This window comes from Marmota marmota, unplaced genomic scaffold (genome assembly GCF_001458135.2).
Source record: "Marmota marmota marmota unplaced genomic scaffold, marMar, whole genome shotgun sequence".
Taxonomy (NCBI): Eukaryota; Metazoa; Chordata; class Mammalia; order Rodentia; family Sciuridae; genus Marmota; species Marmota marmota.
The window spans coordinates 13,260,769-13,277,360 of NW_026000206.1; the positions used below are offsets into that span (position 1 = coordinate 13,260,769).

The 16,592-nt window shown below is 48.2% G+C and overlaps 1 protein-coding gene across 1 annotated transcript; it reads left to right on the plus strand.

Annotated features, from left to right (window-relative positions):
- Nucleotides 1-15,406: 15,406 nt before the first annotated feature.
- LOC107152964 (olfactory receptor 287-like) lies at nt 15,407-16,342 on the plus strand. The gene is given in 1 exon segment (XM_015498481.1): nt 15,407-16,342. A coding segment is annotated over 1 exon segment (936 nt).
- The last annotated feature ends 250 nt before the right edge of the window (nt 16,343-16,592 follow it).

Sequence of the window (16,592 nt, forward strand, 5' to 3'; positions counted from 1 at the left end):
AATTCCTATCTGCCCTGGCCAGCTGGAGGTGGGACACGCCAGCCCATAATGGCCATTTGTGGCTCTGGACAGGTGCTGTCCTTGCAAATGTTCCTCTGTTGCTAGTCACTACTTCCTGTCTTCCTGTGGAGTCTGTCCTGTGCATGTGTGGCTTCCTGGAGGGCTTCTGCAGCTTCTGCAGCTCCCCTTCCCCTACCTTGCTTGAAGTCTTCACTACAGAGTACAGGTTAACAATTCTGTTGCCACTTGTTGTTAATAAGAGGGACATCAATCATTTTACCCCACAAGGGTAAAAGTCAGGGAGGAGCTGCCAGGCTGAGGGGCAGGAAAGGCTAGTGCCATAGGGCTCATACCCAGGCCTATGCCAGCCCTTTCAGCCTCCAAACCCTGGCAGCCAGGGACTATGTGACCCCACCTGCCTGGTGGGTTCCAAGGGCTGAACCCAGGATCGAGGACAGTAGATAGGACCCAGCCTCTGTGGGCCAAGGACAACTTGGGATCACCAGTCATGTCAAAGTGCAGACCTTGAACTTGGAGTCACATGATGCTAGACTTCTACTGTCTGGAAGAAGTAAAAACACACAAACAGTCCCTTCTAGAGGAAGTCAGTGTCAGAGTGAGTGGAATCATTCCCTCAAGTAATCTTTCCAACAGTGTTCAACACATGGAGATGTCCCAGGAAGAAATAAGAGCTGGTGGAAGAGCAAGCATCAGGCTTATCAGGAAGCAGCCTTCAAAGCAGCTCTTTCCATGAAACCCATTAAAAGGGGCCATCAGAAAGCCAGAGGGCATGGAAGGCTGCCCCTCTATCAAGGTGACTCAGGTGATATTCACAGAGTGCTCGCCCAGCAGCAGCATGCACATTTTTTTTTTTTTTTGTAATCAGGGATTGAACCCAGGGGCCCTTAACCACTGAGCCACATCCCCAGCCTTTTTATATTTTATTTAGAAATAGGGTCCCACTAAGTTGTTGAGGCTGGCTTTGAACTTGTGATCCTCCTGCCTCAGCCTCCAGAGCTGCTGGGGTTACAGGTATTTGCCACCATGCCTGGCTAGCACACACATTCTTTTCTGGTGCATGTGGGACATTGATTAAGATAGACTTATTTTTTAGGCCATGAAAGAAATCACAAACTTAAATAACTCAAAATGACACATGGTATGCTTTCTGACCACAATATAATTAAAATAAAAATCAATAAAAGAGAGATATTTCTGGAAAATGTCCTAATACTCAGACAATATATTTCTACATAATCCATTAGTCAAAGAAGAAATAAGGGAAATTAGAAAATATTTGAGGGCTAGAAGTGTGGCTCAGTGGTGGAGCACTTGCCTGGCAAGTAGCCTGGCAAGTGTAAGGCTTTGGTTTTGATCCTCAGCACTGAAAAAAAGAACAGAAGTATTAGAAATGCTGAAGTGCTACAAGAAATTAAACACGTAGTCGGCAGTAGGTTGGCAAGGCACAAGTGTACTTCTGCAGAAGGGCACCCAAAGGGAATCTGGTGAGCAAGCACACCTGGGCAGGCAGTCTGCCAATATTTATTCTTAAGGAAGCACTGCCCCTTGCTCCTGACAGGAAGAGGTACAAACTACATGATTAGCTAATTTAAAATTGGGGCAGGCATGGAAAAGGGCTATAGTTGTGATTGGGCCTGTTAGGGAATTTAAAAATGGCTCTGTGCTGACCACAAGATTCCCTAATGTAAGACAGCTCCATTATACATATGAAACTTACGTTGCAGTAAACATGCCTGTGTTGCATTACGGGTTTAGCTTTGATAGAAAAGAAAACATAAATCTTACAGAAGGAAGAAAGGGAGGAAAAAATAAAGTGAGAAAAAAAAAAGGATCCAAAATGAACTTGAAAACACAACACATCAAAAATTACAGGATGCTGCTAAAGCAGTACTTAGAAATTTGTAACACCACAGACTGTATTAGAACAAGGAAAAGATCCTAAATCAGTGACTCAGCCTCCACCTGAAGGAGCTGAGATATAGTGATCAGTGAAGCCCGAAATGAGGACAACAAGGGAGTCGCGGAGATCAGAGCAGAAATCAGTGGAATAGAAAATGGGAAAGGCAACACATAAAACCAGTAAAACCACAAGCCGCAGAGACAAGCGTACAGACCTGTGAGCACACACACTGTCCTGCACACTTGGGTCCTTGTGCAATCACCCTGTGCCTGTGCCGTTCTTCCCCACTGGTACTCGCACCTAATAAGAGCTGCCACACACCTTGGAGGAGCAGCTTCCAGGGTGGGGCAAGAAGCACAGGATGGGCTTGGAGCGTGTCTAGCCCAGGGTGCTAGGAAATGTTAAGCAGAAGCAAAACCAGCAATGGGGTGTCAGGGGCCAGAAACACCAGGGAGCAGTGGCCGAAGGAGAACAGTTGGAGCAGGAAAACAAAGCAGGCCAAACTCCTTCTCGTGTTTCCCACCAGGCATCTGTGGTGAAGAGTCAAGTCTTGATACAGCCAAATTTCCGTCTTTTATGGTTCATGAGCAGCTCTTGGCTGCCCTGAGTTTGGAATTGTAAGGTCCTTGTGTTAGACCCTGATGCAAAAAACAAAACAAAACAAAACAAAACACCGATTCCAGTTGAAATCAAATTAAAGCAAGCTTATAATTTCGACCAGCCAGGCTATCTCTCCCAAAAACCACGGGAACAGAAGACAGCCCCGTAGCTCTCTAGGAACACAGCTTTATAGCCCAGAAAGTTACAAAAAGGGGGGTGTCTTGAGAACTTACAGATAACAAAATTTTGATAAGCATAATAACACAAAGGCTAGTTAATACTTTAGCTGGCCCTGACATCAGAATTTATGAGGGTCATCACAGCTTCAGAGAGGGTCGTTATCTGGCCAGGGAAAGCCAGACATGGGTGAGTTCAAGGCAGAGCAGGCATTCCCAGCTTAGAAATCCCAGTAATTTATAGTATAGCCGAAATTAGCTTTTCATGCCTTGTGGTGAGATGGCTCCCAATCTTAAAAGGGAATTAGGCTGGGTTTATCACTTGCTTAGCATCTGGATGGCCGTCTTAAGTGACAGCAGCCATTTAAGGACAATTTGGCTTTCCTGCCCAAGGGCGTTCCTGAGAAAGGCTCACCACTTGCTCACAGCAGCCCCACCCTTCACCGCCTGCACCCGAGGCCAGCTCCCGCAACACCAAGCCTGCCCGCTCTCTCATCTATGGAGAAATGCCTTTATTTGTCAGCTCTGACAATAAGGTCTCGTGCTGTGGCTGCCGGTCTCCGTCTCCCTGTTCCTTGCTTTCCTTTCAGGAATGACATCCACCTACACTTTCGTGAAGTGTCTTCAGAGTCCTTCTTTCTTAGGTTTCTCCTCTTTCTTATTTTTTAAACAATCGAGGTGGAACTCCATAACATAACATCAATGATTCAAAGCGCACAGTTCTGTGGAGTCGAGTCGGTCCACAAGGTCCTGCAACCACCGCCACGGAGCGTCTGGCCCTCCCGTGGGCCCTGTGCTCTCTGGAATGCACGCAGGTTGCTTTCTGCCCCATGGATTTGCTGCTCTGCTTCTTCTTGGAACCTACTTCGGGGTGTGCGGCCTCGTGGGCGCCTTGGCGCTCCTTTCCCTCCAAGTTGAGAAGCTGCGCACTTCCAGGTTTCGCTTGTGCGTCCCGAAGTGCTGATGGGCAGAGGGCTGCCACCTTTCCGCGGCTGTGAGCGTCCTCGCGGGGCCACACCCAGGAGTGGAGTTTCCTGGTCCTGTGGTGACTGCGCCCCCCTCGAGGAACTTTGTTAGAGTCTGTAAACAAGTCAAAATAACACCTGGCATTTTGCCAGGGGAATGTTAAAGTTCGTAAACAAGTCTGGATGGTGCCTGGCAAAATGTCAGAGGGAGTGGTTTGAGAAGTAACAAAACCGAGCCATTAGGTGTAGACATTCCTGATTGGTTGACTGATGTATCTAGTTTATGCTAATTAGATAAGCTGTGTGGAATGTATAAATACTGCTCCTGTCCTGCAATAAACGGCTCCTACTCCTGCTGTATCAACGTACACAAGTTATTCGTCACCCCCCGGTTATTTTGCTGCAGCCGGACTGCGGCAGATGGTGGCCCGTACGGGGAGCCCCGGGACACTCGGGGGTAAGTGACGAAAAATGCTGCCCGTCCATAGATAGGACGGGAGCAAATCTGCTCGTCCCTAGGCAGATAGGGCGAGAGGAAAAATGACCATTTCGAGAAAATGGAGAAGATTGATACAGTATGTTTGTGTCTTGTTTTGTCTCAGTGTATTGTATTGTCTTTGTGATGAAAATATGGAAGGGGTGAGAAGTAAATTTCTAAGAGAAGAAGGCACCCCAGTGGAACCAAGAATAGTTAGGGCATGTGTTGATAAGAGCCCAGGAACTCTAGTCAGAAAGAAAAAGAAAGTTCAGAAGAAGAAAGATTATCAGAGGAGGAAGGATTATCAGGAAAAAAGTTGCAGTGAAAGGCTATTACTAAATACTTTTCGTTACCGGAGGGTGCGTGAAGCGGAGAGGCGGCTGCCGAGTGTGCAAGCCGGTCACAGCGCAGCAAGGATTTTCCAAGAGGCAGCGGCAACTGGCTCTTCCCGGCCTCCTGGCCGGGGAGCTGGCTCTTCCACTGCTGCGAGCCCAAATCTAGACCTGACCTGGAGGCACAGTCTCGCAGGCTCTTGCTCGCTGTGCCCAGTAGCAGTTTGAGTCCGGGACACTCCCCAGGGCGATCTGGGGCTGCCCAGGCACTACAGCCAGCAGAAGACACTACCAGAGTCCCTGATGTTTGGTCATTTTCAATGCCAATAACTGAACTACAATGGTTCTCCCACACCTGGAAGCTGATGAGTAATGAGCACTATTAATGCTATTTCAAATGCAAAAAAAACCTTGAGATAATGTACTAAATTGTTCAGAAGGTTGTTTTCTTAGTAGAATGCTACAGGATTTTCTTTAGCCATCCGGAGTTCCTGCCTTCGTCCCAGTGCCGGTAAAGACCAAGGTGGAAGAATTTCCAGTGTTGCTGAAAACCGGACGAGACTTTAGCTGAGAAACGGACGAAACTTGGATCAAGCTAGCTGCCTGCAGAACTTATCTGGACTGTGATTTAAGCTAGCTGCCTGCAGAACTTACCTGGACTGTGATTTAAGCTAGCTGCCTGCAGAACTTACCTGGACTGTGATTTACCTGGACTGTGAGTTAATCTATTGAGACACTGCTTTACCTGGACTGAGACAACAAACTGTAATCTACAACAAATTGTAACTCGGTATCTTTGCTAACAGTGTCATTGCTGGTATAATTTTTCCAAGGGCTTCTTGCATGGAGCCATCAATTGGCTTGGTATTGTGGCATTTTGTATCCTCCCTTTCTGTTTGTAGCAGGTTATTTATGGTGTTTCTGTAAAAACCACTATGGTCGTTATTTAAATTAAACAAAAGGGGGAAATGTTAGAGTCTGTAAACAAGTCAAAATAACACCTGGCATTTTGCCAGGGGAATGTTAGAGTTCGTAAACAAGTCTGGATGGTGCCTGGCAAAATGCCAGAGGGAGTGGTTTGAGAAGTAACAAAAGCGAGCCATTAAGTGTGGAGATTCCTTATTGGTTGACTGATGTATCTAGTTTATGCTAATTAGATAAGCTGTGTGGAATGTATAAATACTGCTCCTGTCCTACAATAAACGGCTCCTACTCCTGCTGTATCAACGTACACAAGTTATTCGTCACCCCCCGGTTATTTTGCTGCAGCCGGACTGCGGCAGAACTTCACCCTGGTTCTCCGGGGGCGTGGCGCTCCCGGCGGCCACCAGCAGCTCGCAGGGCTCTGCATCCCCCGCTGCCAGCCGCGCTCGCTTTCCACTAGGACTCACCGCTGTCCTCGCGGGTGTGGGGCCTCCCGGGGTTTTTTATTTTACTTTTATTCTGTTTTGGGGCACTGGGAGTGGCATCCGCGGCCTGGCACGAGCTAGGTAAGCGCTGTGCCGCAGAGCCACAGCCGCCCTCACTGGGGTTGGTCTGTCTCCCTAACAGCTGTGGGAGACGGTCGGTGGTCTTTACACGTGCTTGGAAAATGCCTGTGAGGTGTTTTGCGGTGCTTGGATTGGGCTGTTTCTCTTTTTGTTGTTGAGTTTAGAAGCCCTTTATACACTCTGGATACTGGAGCCTCATCAGTAGGTGGGCTCTCCCGCAGCCTGGAAGAAGTCAGCCCTTCCTGCGCCTTGACTTTAGCCCAGGGACACCTTGCGCTTTTGCCTGCAGACCCAGGACACAGCCTGCTGTGCTAGGTGGGGGTCTCTGATTCAGCGCCAGAGGGCGCTCGTGCACCAGGCCACCTGGAGCCAGCTTCCTATTCTGGGCCTGGGCAGAGCCCTCTTGGGCTCTTTCCTGGTCTTTGCAGGTGCCTGTCTGTCCCCAGGTGTAAAGACGACCAACACCACAGCCGTTAGGGAGATAGACCAAGCTACAGCTAGGGCGGGGTGTGGCTCAGCGGCACAGCGCTTGTCTAGCTCGTGCCAGGCCGCGGTCCATCCTCAGTGCCCCGAAAAAGAAAAAACCCAGTGAGGCCCCATCCTCGAGGATGGCGGGAAGTCTACACTGACTCAGATGATCTGCCTACTCCCTCTCCTGGTGAGCTCGAGGGCCAGGGCTGGTAGATCCACTCTGCTGGACCCAGCTGGGGTGGCAGTGCAGCAAAATCAAGGACAACTAATGAGTTGTCATGAGTGAGCTGCGATGCTTTGAGTTCTTCTCCTCATCCTTTGATTATGATAGTTCTCAGCATTATGAACCAGCAAACAGGAACTTTATAAAAACATGAGATGTTTTCCTCCTGTTGTTAATGTTCAATTCCACTTTCCCGATGATGTCACAGTTTTCTTGGAAGTTCTGTTTTCAGTTAATAGATAATTTTCTGTGTTCAGCACTTGTTGTTTTAAACTTCCCTTTGCCCTATTTCTTTACAAGGTCTATCTTTAGAAAATCATCCACAAGCACAGGATAGAGCCAGAAAACCAAATGAAGTCACTCATGGCAGTCAGTGTGCTTCACTGTGAACTCCAAACTTCTCCCTTTAAAAACATTTAGTAGTGAAAGTGCCATAGCAGTGAGTTCTGGTGCTGGTGTGGTAGGTGGTGGCATAGTGATGACAGGTGGCATACACTGCTGATTCATGCTCTTTAGCAAGCAAACAGGTTAGGTGGATCACAGTGAATCATCAGCCAGGGAAAAAGCAACAATGTGGGTAAGATTCATCCTTGAAGATTTATTCTGCAAACCAAGAAGAAGGAGAAGGATCATGTAGAAACTGAACTCACTGTTGGAATGCTTTGCTTTGCCCTTGTGTTTTTAAAGAATGAATTTGTTGGGCTGGGATTGTGGCTGAGCAATAGAGCGCTCGTCTAGCACGTGCAAGGCCCTGGGTTCGATCCTCAGCACCACATAAAAATAAATAAATGAAGATTGTGTCCAAGTACTTCTAAAAAATAAATATTAAAAAAAGAATGCATTTGTTCATTCACTTCTTGGTGCAAGGCATTTACATCCTTTCCCAATGGGAAAGCAGATGCAGACAACAGTGAATTTTTTATAACAGACAAATTTCCACAGGAGTTATTATGTGGTCATGGAGTGATGCAAAAACTGTGCTTTTCTGAACCACAGAAGCCACAAGGCTTCTTGATGTCCCTCAAGCCACGACTCTGGTGCTTCTAGAGGGTCTAAGCTTTGTAAGATTTGTTGGTCTGTAAAAATTTATTCTTGTAAGTGAGATGTAACATTTTTCATGTAACTATTTATTTGTTGTGCAATTTGTAATGAAGTAGCCAAGGCAGCAGCTGGGTGGCAGGGATGGCAGCTGTGACTATAATAGCAACAATTGCAGCTATCCATGTTACAATGAATCTTTTTTGTTTAACAGTTTGTAGGTACATCCATTAAGGAAACCTTGTTATGCTAATGAAGTGTAAGACTGATGGGCAGGCATCTAACCATTATCTCCTTACTTGAGGATAAATACAGCAGATGTATTTACTGTGGTAAGGCAACTCCTCAAATAGCAAGGAGTTATGCAAGTATGTTTTACTACTAATGATATTTTATGGGCCAAGAGGTAATATATGTATTAGAAATGTTTGGACTAAAACTAAAATATATGGTTTGGGAGTATAAACTATGGTGAATGTTTCAGATTCATCCCAATGCCAAACCCATTATAATTTATAGAGTTCCCATGTGCACATCATTATCAGTGTTACATGTTAGCAACCAAGAACTTAAACTATAAAAATACAAAGGCACATGGGAACACTCTAAATACAATGGGTTTGGAGGTCATTGCCAAGAAAAGATTTTCAGGTGTTTTTGCAGCTTGGGTATTCTCTAATACCTTTTTATAAACATGATTTTGTACAGCTGTTAACTTATGATCATTTGGATTTAAAAAATTTAAAGTGAATAATGCTTGCTTTAATTGTTCATGTGGTGAATGAGTCTATTCCCCTTTTTATTTAAAACACATGTTTTTAAGATTTTGGGGCCCATGTTCGATTATGGCTTGTCCTTGAAGATTATAAGGAATACCATGTATAAGGATAATATTCCATTGAATACAGAAATTAGAAAATGCTTTAGATGTATAGGCTGTACCATTATCTGTTTTTATTATTTTAGGTTGTCCTAAGAAGGCAAAGGCTGATAGCAAATGTTTTCTTATTGTTTTAAAATTCTCAGAAGTTTGTACTATAGCAAAGATTATAGTAGAGAAGGTATCAATGGTTACATGAATATATTTACATTTTCAAAGGGAGTATATTGGGTTTCAGTTCCAATATTCTGACAAGCCTTTAGCATGTCTACTAGAATCCTGGGTGGCATTCTCATAAGCAAGAGTAAGCACAAGCATGTTGGCAACTTCAGAATTTTCTATTTGCCTTTCAATAGCATTTTGGTCTATTAACAAAATCCATGTAGGGTTTAGTGGCTTCTTGATGAATCTGGGAAAAGGAGCCTGTAGGAGTCTTCATGTCGGGCACTTTATCCCACACTTTCATGGCAGCCTGAGATGATTACGAGCTGCATGTGAATCATTAATTGGTTGAGCCCCAGTACTAGAATTTCCTTGACCACTAAGCTGGTTGAAAGAAATAAGAATGCCATTATTCAAATTGTCAATGCCATTATGACCCTTCATCTTTCCATTCCTGTAATCATAGCCTGTACTGAGCAGTGCAAGGCTGGCTTTCATCAGGGCCATCCAGTCCCGGGGACTCCTTCATACACACTGGCAAGTTCCTCTGTTAAACTCCAGTAACATGATTTTGTATATCATTTTATTCCATTGACCTTTGTAATTCCTTAAAAGTGCAAATAGCAGCCTATTATGTTGAGGATTATGATTATTTGTCCTCAAAACTGGGAAAGCTTTAATAATTTCTCCTGCTTGTTTAGCTTCCTCAATACGTCTTTGCATAGCTGGGACCTTAGTCTTATGGAATCTTTGCTAGAGAAATGGAAGGTAAAGAGAGAGGAGCAGGGCGGGGACAGTTTTCAAAGGTGTGCTCTCCCCTTTTTGAAGGTTCTTTTTATTTTGAGCTTGTGGAGGTAGTTTGTCTAGAAGGAGAAGGTTGGAGGATAACATTTATAAATTTTGAATAGGTTGAAAATAGCTTCACAGCATAGATTCCAAGTAGTTAAATGCTTGAGACTAACTGGCCCGATAGACATTCTAAGACATTCATTCCCGTGTTTCTGCATCTAAGCTACCAGTGTCTGGATACCGTGGCATTGTTCCCTAATGACAGTTAAGAATTTTGATGTATCTCATAAAGGAGCTGATTTATCTCTTCATCATCTTTGATGTATATCTTCCTGTTTTCTTAAATTAAGCTTCTTAACTGAAAAGCATGCCCTTTAACCTCAGGAGAAATGGAAAGGAGTTCCTAAACAATGGAGCATCTACGTTCATCAAACAAACTCTTCTCAAGTTCAAGAGTCAAATAGACCTCAACACAATAATATTGGGTGACTTTAACACACCCTCTTTCATCACTACATAGATCTTCCAAACAAAAGCTGAACAAAGAAACTATAGAACTCAATAATACAATCAATAACTTAGGCTTAATTGACATATATAGAAAATGTCATCCTTCAATGAGAGAATACACTTTCTTCTCAGCAGAAGATCCTGAATATCCTAGTATATGGTCTATTTAGAGAAGGATCCTTCTCTAAATAGACCATATACTATGCCACAAAGCAACTCTTAGCAAATATAAAAAATTAGAGCTACTACCTTGCATTCTACCAGATCATAATGGAATGAAATTTGAAATCAATGACTTGAACAGCCAATTCTCAGAAGATGATATACAATCAATCAACAAATATATGAAAAAATGTTCATCATCACTAGCAATTAGAAAAAATGCAAATCAAAACCACTCTAAGATTTTATTTCACTCCAGTTAGAATGGCAGCTATTATGAAGACAAACAACAATAAGTGTTGGTGACAACGTGGGGAAAAAGGCTACACTCATACACTGCTGGTGGGACTGCAAATTGGTGCAGCCAACATGGAAAGCAGTATGGAGATTCCTTGGAAAACCGGGAATGGAACCACCATTTGACCCATCTATCCCACACCTTGGTCTATATCCAAAGGACTTAAAAACAGCATACTACAGGGACATAGCCACATCAATGTTTATAGCAGCACAATTCACAGTAGCTAAACTGTGGAACCAACCTAGATACCCTTCAATGGATGAATGGATAAAAAAAAATGTGGCATATATACACAATGGAATATTACTCAGCAATAAAAGAGAATAAAATCATGGCATTTGCAGGTAAATGGATGGAGTTAGATAAGATAATGCTAAGTAAAGTTAGCCAATCCCTAAAAAACAAATGTCGAATGTTTTCTCTGATATAAGGAGGCTGATTCATAGTGGGGTAAGGAGAGGGAGAGTGGGAGGAACAGAGGAACTCTAGATAGGGCAGAGGGGTGGGAGGGTAAGGGAGGGGGCATGGGGTTATTAATGATGGTGGAATGTGATGATCATTATTATCCAAAGTATATGTATGAAGACACGAATTGGTGTGAATATACTTTGTATACAGAGATATGAAAAATTGTGCTCTATATGTGTAATAAGAATCGTAACGCATTCTGCTGCCATATATAAATAAAATGCATGCAATTTAGGAAAATGCATGGAACTGGAGGTCATCATGCTGAGCAAAACAAGCCAGACACGGAAAGACAGGTGTCACATGTCTTCTGTCATATGTAGAAACTGAAAAAAAAAAAAAGACCCTAAAGTTGAAGGGAGGCTGTTGGGGAAGAGGACAGGGACAGGGGAGGGAGGAGAGTGGGAGGGCATAAGTGTGGGGGGTGCAGTCACAGCACAGTTTGCAGGTGGGGCAGGGTGCAGCAAAACCCCTCGAGTTACTGTTCATGATCATAGAAGGCAACATGAAGTCTGCCGTTCTCCTGGGGCTGCGATTCCCATTCAGCGTGGAGCTGGAGTGGGCAGGACCAGCCTTGCTCTGACTGTTCCCTCCAACCCCCGCCACACACACATGTCCAAGGAGCCTGGGGACAGGGACACACCCCACTCTCACCAGTCTCTAGTGTTCTATGGCTCATGTCACATTGATCCTTGAGGCTGAGGTTCAGGGACAGACCATGATCCCTGTTGGAGAATGGGGTTCCCAGAGTGGTCTGGCAGGAGGGTGAGCCCCGAGAGTGGACAATTCTGTGAGAAGGGAGGTATTTAATACTCCCTTCACCTACAAGAAGCAAATTACCAGGCATCCAGAGAAAGCTGTCAGTCAGCGTGGCCATGAGAGCAGGACCTGCAGCCAGGGGAATGGTTTCCAACTGTCGGCTAGGGGTGACTACCGTGGCCTGCAGTGTGTGGGAAACATCTTGTAATATTGAGAAAGAAAAGGGGTCAGAGGCTTTTGGGAGGGAACCCTGAGGCTGATGTGGGAAGCTTAGGGAATGGGAAAGAAACAACACCAAATCCTTGCTACTGTCCATGCTTTGAAAAGCTTTCTTCTACTTCTCTGTCCTAGAAGGCTGGTACAGTGGGAAGATGAAGCTCACTTAGCCAAACAGAAAGCAGCCCTGTGTTTTCCAGACCAGGGCAGCTCTGTTGTGGGGCAGGTCGCTCAGAAAACACCCCAAGTCCCAGTTTTGTCCAAATTGAAGAGTCTTTATTTAGCCGACAGGTTAGTGACTGTTCCCCTCGAGCCTCAACATTTTAGGATACTTAAAGGCAAAATCTGCAAAAAACACATCCAGGTTGACACAGCTGCAGGCAAGCAGGTATAGAAGCTGAACTGGGCAGTCAGCAAGACAATGCAATGGGTACACTGGTCTTCCCCACGGGACTTTCCAGGTTGGCATAGCAGAAAGCAAGCAGACGGGAAGTGGGTCAAAATGACCCTAGTTAAGTACAATAGAGAATGGTAACTAATGTCTAGATAATCAATCTCTGACAAGGTACATTGCCTAAGAAACATGAGAACCAAAAAGAGAATTTTACATTGTATAAGAATTGCTATTTTGTGTTGCCAAGTATGCTATAGTAGCTACCTATTAATGGGTACAGAGGTGGGGCTTTCCCATGGGAGAAGTATTTCTTACATGATATGGAGTCTCAGGGTAAAATGGAGTCTGTTTGGTCATTGCCTGGCCCATAACAGCTTCTACAGTGGGTGCTACTTGCCAGATGCTCACTCTGGCCTGCTCAGCACCAGGGAGACTGCACCACCTTTAACCAGCTCCCAGCTGGGGTGGCTGCATGGAGCTGGTGTTCCAGGGCAGAGTTAATCCACATGTGGCTGGCCAGGGTCCCCACTTCTCTTGAACAGCTGCCAAGTACCTGTGGGGCCTCAATGTGCTGACCACGGAGATTGGCTGCAGGTAGGGTGGGGCCCACCAAGGACCCCTACCCCAGGTGGCTGTGTCCCTGCTACTGAGGCCCAGATGCCATTTGGCTAACAGCATGCAGCCTCTTGTGAGCCCAGCACTGGCCACAGAGGCCTAAGGTGCCCACAGGTGTGGCACACAGGTTCCCAAAGGCTCCTGCTTGCAGGAGCTGAAAGGATCTCAAGGGCCTGACAATGGTGGCTCCTTGCCCAGGCCACAGCCCTCTCCACTGGCTGAGGATCCCATCTCCCCCTCCCCTGTCTGAGAAGAGGCCCAGCTGAGGGACCCAGCAGGAAAGAGCCCAGCCAGGCCCGTGTGGAACAGCTCTCCTGGGAGGCGATGGTGGGGAAGGGTGTGCAGCTTGCCATCCTCCTCCCACCCTGCCAGGGCGGTGCAGGATGTGTAGGGGCCACTGCCTATTCACAGCGGGAAACAACATGCCCAGCGTTGCATGCATGGCTGGGCCACTCCCTGGAGTGCCTGGCCTGCTGCTCCCCCAGGCACGTGGTTCCCGGCGTGGGGCACTGCCCCAGGAGATGGCCCCGGGGTGGGTCAGAAGTTGGGCACAGCCCTAGGGCAGGCAGTTCACCCTTTGGGCCAGCCAAGCTCCAGGGCCAGGCTCTTGCCAGCCACATCACTGTCAAGAAGGTCCTCCCAGTCCTGAGCCCGGAGAGGCCAGGTGGAGCAGCAGTACCGAGCACCAGGTGCTGCCTGCAGTGCACAGGGCTTGCCCTGTTGCTCCTGTGGGCAAGCAGGTGGGCCAGGTATGTTGGCTGCAGGGTGGGGACCTCACTGCTGCCCTGTCTCATGCTATTGCCATCAAGACTGGGAGTGAGTGCCAGCAGGCTCAGGGCTGGGTCTCTGGACAGCACATGTGCTGATGGATGGCAGGGGGACATTGGGTCAGGGGGACATTGCTGGGTGCAGCTTCCCCCACCATGCAGGCAGGCCCCCCACCTGCACACCCACACGTGGCCGGCTCCCTGGACGTGAGACTGAGCAGGGCCTCCTCCTCATCTGTGGGGTACAGTAGGAGACTGGAGGTTGCTGCACGGGATGGCCACTGGAGGGTGGTTAGGCCCCACGGGGAGCAGAAGTTGCAGGTTTCTTTTCTTCTTTCAGCCCAGGAAGTTTGTCAACTGCAAAACTGTTCCTTGAAAGGAGAGGCTCTCTGAGTCAGGGCTGAGGGACTTCAGTGCTGACCCCAGGTCAGGACCCCCAACCCAGGGAGGAGTGGCTGCCATCTGGATGAAGAAGGCAACTGTGGCTACAGGGTAAGGGCTGTCCAGCCCACCAGCTCAGGTGTAAGCCGGCAGGTTCCCCAGGTTCAGGAGGTGGCCTCAGGAAGCAGTGTCATGGGGAAGATAAGGTTGTTCCTTCAGGGCAACACCAGGTGGTCTTTGCCTCTCTTCTTCCTTTTGCAGGAAGTGTCCCTGCCTGGCTGCCTATGGCTGGAAACTCCTGGGACAGGGGCCACACAGCAGGGTGTGGCCTCCACCTGGGCAGGGGTCTGGATCAGGCCTGAGGTGGCCCATTGTGCTGGTTAGTTGAAGACGGAAGCAGATGAAAGGCGGCTGTGCAGGACTATGCTGAGGATCTGCAAACGAGGCGGCAGCCAGAAGACCCACGAGCCTTCCTGGGTGGCGGACTCTGCCGGTTTACAGTCAGGAAGAGGGTAAGTGCTCTGGGGTAGAGGGCTGGTCCAGGGACATGTGCTTGCGTGTGGCCAGGGAGAGGGAGGAAGCAAGAAGATGGTTCTGGGTTCAGCAGGCCCCAGAGTGGCCGGTGGGCAGTGCCTTGAGCTCCAGTCCTCCCCACATAGACCATCCTTGATCCTTTAGGGCAATAGGATGTATTAAACAGATCTAGTCACCTGCCCCTGCCTGTGCCTCTCCTGCCCACTGACTTCTGGCCAGGAGGGGGCACTGGTGACAGTTTTCAAAAGTCATATTTTGGGAAGACTACCTCCCTACCTTCTAAGCCAGCAAATAGACTCAGGTTACAGCCCCAGGTAGGGAGGAGTAGGGCCATCCAGGGGCTCCACTCCTGAAGGCTGTCCTGTGGGGGGTCTTTATGGTACTCAATGATAAGGATGTTCTACTAGGACCCTGTCTGGTTTGTTGGAGGAAAATGCTAAAACAAGACCAAGTTCATTTTATTTGTGAAAAGCTGACTGTTCCTGCTTTTTTCAAGGCTAATTAACTCTAGAATAAGGACATGTTCTTCTTGGGTGACAAGGACTCTAGAATAAGGCCATTCCCTTCCTCCCCCAAGATGACAAGCAGCAACTAGCTGACACCCACAGGCATTCTGGCCTTTCCTGCCGGCACAGGTGTGATCTATGTTGTCCCTTCACTTGCTCCCCAGGATGTTGGGCCTGCCTGGTGAGTAGACTCCAAAGAGGGTGGGGAAGGCCAGTGCCTCGGTTCCTCAGCCCCCTTCCTGGCTACCTGGTTGCCCGACACAGCGACATGGTCTGGAGCCAAGGCCAGAACATGTCCACGCAGGGGCCCTTCATCCTTTTGGGTTTCCCGGGGCCCAAGAGTCTGCGTGTGGGGCTCTTCTTGCTCTTCCTGGTCATGTACCTGCTCACTGTGGCTGGGAATCTGGCCATCATCTCCCTGGTCGTGGCCCACCACCGCCTCCAGACACCCATGTACTTCTTCCTGTGCAACCTCTCCTTCCTGGAGATCTGGTTCACCACGGCCTGTGTGCCCAAGACGCTGGACATCTTCGCCTCTCGGGTTGGAGCCATCTCCGTGGCAGGCTGTGCGGCGCAGATGTACTTTGTCTTCTCGCTGGGTTGCACCGAGTACTTCCTGCTGGCCGCGATGGCCTATGACCGCTATCTGGCCATCTGCCTGCCGCTGTGCTACGGCGGCATCATGACGCCTGGCCTGGCGGCGTGGCTCACGCTGGGCTCCTGACTGTGCGGCTTCTCCGCCATCGCGGTACTCGCCGCGCTCATCGCACGCCTCTCCTTCTGCAGCTCACGCGTCATCAACCACTTCTTCTGCGACATCGCGCCCTGGATCGTGCTGTCCTGCACCGACACGCGGGTGGTGGAGCTGGCGTCCTTCAGCATCGCCTTCTGTGACATCCTGGGCTCGTGCTGCGTCACGCTGGTCTCCTACATCCACATTATCGTCACCATCGTCAGGATCCCTTCTACGCAGGGCCGGTACCGCGCTTTCTCCACCTGCTCATCCCATCTCTCGGTGGTGCTCATCTGGTACGGCTCCACCATCTTCCTGCATGTGAGGACCTCGGTGGAGAGCTCCCTGGACCTGACCAAGGCTGTCACGGTGCTCAACACCATCGTCACACCAGTGCTGAACCCCTTCATATACACTCTGCGGAACAGGGATGTGAAGGAGGCTCTGCGTAGGACCATGAGGGGGAAGTGAGGGGCGAGCTTCCCCCTGCCCTCCCCCTTGGTCGCTCTGCAGGGTGGGAGTCTGTTCTGGGACAACTACCCCACCCCTGTGGCTGAGTAGTGTCCATCACTGCCTGGATCGTCCTTGGGCCTTTGTCGTCCATAAAGTTGTACAGCCCCCCTGGAAGGGGGGGGAGTTTCTACTTCCATCACAGGGTTTGCCCAGAGGCTGGGGCTCAGGGTCCAGGCAAATTCTGGAAGAGAAATAGGGTGCAAGCCCC